Raw genomic sequence first — 1,724 nt, 5'->3', positions numbered from 1 at the left:
CGCCCCTGGGCCGGCGCCCCCGCCACGGGTCTCACCCCGCTCTCCGCAGGGCTGCAGACCGCCGCCGAAGACCGGGCGCCTCCCAAGGGCTCGGCCCACACCCCGGACGCGCCCCGCGACGGGGCCAACGCGAGCTGCAGTCCCCGGCCAGGGGCTCCGGAGGCCGCGATGGGGGGTGAGGCGGGCGCCAGCGGGAGGCAGCTTGGGGAGCACCTCCTCGCCAGCCCTGTTCTCACTGCACGGTGTGTCCGCAGCTCGCGTCTTCTCGACGGTGACGGCCGTGTCAGTGCTGCTGCTGCTGCTGCTGTCGCTGCTGCGCCTGCTGCGCCGACGGTGCGCGCGCTGGGGCAGGGCCTGAGGGGGACCCCGCCGGGCGCCTGCCGCCTCTGGGCCCCGGGGACCCTGGTGGGAAGTTGGGGCCCACGAGGGGGCAGGGCTGGGAGGAACTCCCGGGTTCTTGAGGGGTGAGGCCTAGAGTCGTACAGGGTGTCGCGCGTGGGGCCTCAGGTGAAGCAAGGTTCTGAGGTGAGGTCGGTTGGGGGTTGGCTGACGTCTGCTCCCTCTTTAGGAGCTGTCTGCTGGCTCCAAGAAAAGGGCCCCCGGCGTTGGGGCCTTCCCGGGGTCCTGGGAGAAGCTGGGCTGTGTGGTACCGCCGGCCTCGAGGGGTGGCCGTGCCCTGCCCCCCCGGGGATCCCCAGGCTGAGGGTCTAGCGGCAAGTTACCGGCCTCTGAGCGCCTCCAGCCAGAGTTCCCTGCGCTCCCTCATCTCTGCTCTCTGATTCGGGAACCCCAGGGTTCACTGGACCCTGCGCCAGCAGGATGGACACCTGAGAGCTAAGTCGCACTCAGCCTTGGCCCTCCGCCCCACAACGGGCAGCTTGGCCTCTGGTCACCTCTCGGAGGCCAGCCCACGGACAGGTGCATCCGGTGCTGTGACTGGGACCTTGACTTGATCCTCAGAATCCTGAAAGCCAAGGCCAAAGGGCAAGAGGACCCCGGTTCCCCTCCTCTTAGACCCTGACATGGCGTCTTCGACTTTAGGGGCCTTTGAAACCCTCTTGGGGGGTCCTGGACTGCCGCCTGCGGCCAAGTGGGAGAGGCCAACCCACGCGGTCCAAGGCCAGGCATCACCTGAATAAAAGACCTATTTTGCTACTAGACTCGGCTGGCTCTTCCGTGATGGGAGGGGCGGTGTTGACTAGGGTGCTGGGGCCGCGACTGGGCCCATGCGGGGGATGCGCGGACTGCTGGGCGCCGAGGAGCTGCGGGGGCGGGAGCACGTGGGTGGGGTCCCGGGACGGGGAAGTGGGCGGGCGGCGGGAGGGGCTAAGCGGCGGCGAGGACTTCGCGGGCGGGGCTTGGGGCGGCCTGGGGCGGAGACGCACCGTTCTCCCCCGCCTCCTGCAGCCCCTCTCCCCGTTTTTCGGGCCTGTCTGGGGGCGGGGGCGGAGGTGTGCCTCGTGAGCGAAGATTGGGTGAATCTGGCCGAAGGGCAGGGCCTGAGGGCGCCGGGCGCCTGAGCCACACCCGTAGGCGCCGCGCGCCTTGCTCGGCGTCCGGGGAGCAGACTCGGAGAGGTCACCCCGGCGGCTGGGGGCGCACCTGCTTTAGAGACCTGATCGTCCCGAACGTCCCGGGCCGGCAGCACCTTGGACAGAGCCCGGGCTCGGGGTGGGGCCGGGTGGCGGGACTGCGTGGCCGCGCGGGTGAGCGCCCCGGCCCGC

At 70.9% G+C, this 1,724-nt stretch overlaps 1 protein-coding gene across 1 annotated transcript in view; it reads left to right on the top strand.

The window, feature by feature from the left end:
• KREMEN2 (kringle containing transmembrane protein 2) overlaps positions 1-940 on the top strand; it is a 3,475-nt gene extending 2,535 nt beyond the window's left edge. The window contains exons 7-9 of the mRNA XM_004691805.2: positions 50-175; positions 255-333; positions 569-940. Coding sequence (XP_004691862.1) covers positions 50-175; positions 255-333; positions 569-779 — 416 coding nt within the window. The 3' untranslated portion in view covers positions 780-940. The remainder of the gene's footprint in view (positions 1-49; positions 176-254; positions 334-568) is intronic.
• Positions 941-1,724: the final 784 nt, after the last annotated feature.

Source organism: Condylura cristata, unplaced genomic scaffold (genome assembly GCF_000260355.1).
Source record: "Condylura cristata isolate star-nosed mole 26May11 unplaced genomic scaffold, ConCri1.0 scaffold00032, whole genome shotgun sequence".
NCBI lineage: Eukaryota > Metazoa > Chordata > Mammalia > Eulipotyphla > Talpidae > Condylura > Condylura cristata.
Note: the sequence above shows the minus strand (reverse complement) of the source record. Positions and strands in the feature narration are given on the sequence as shown.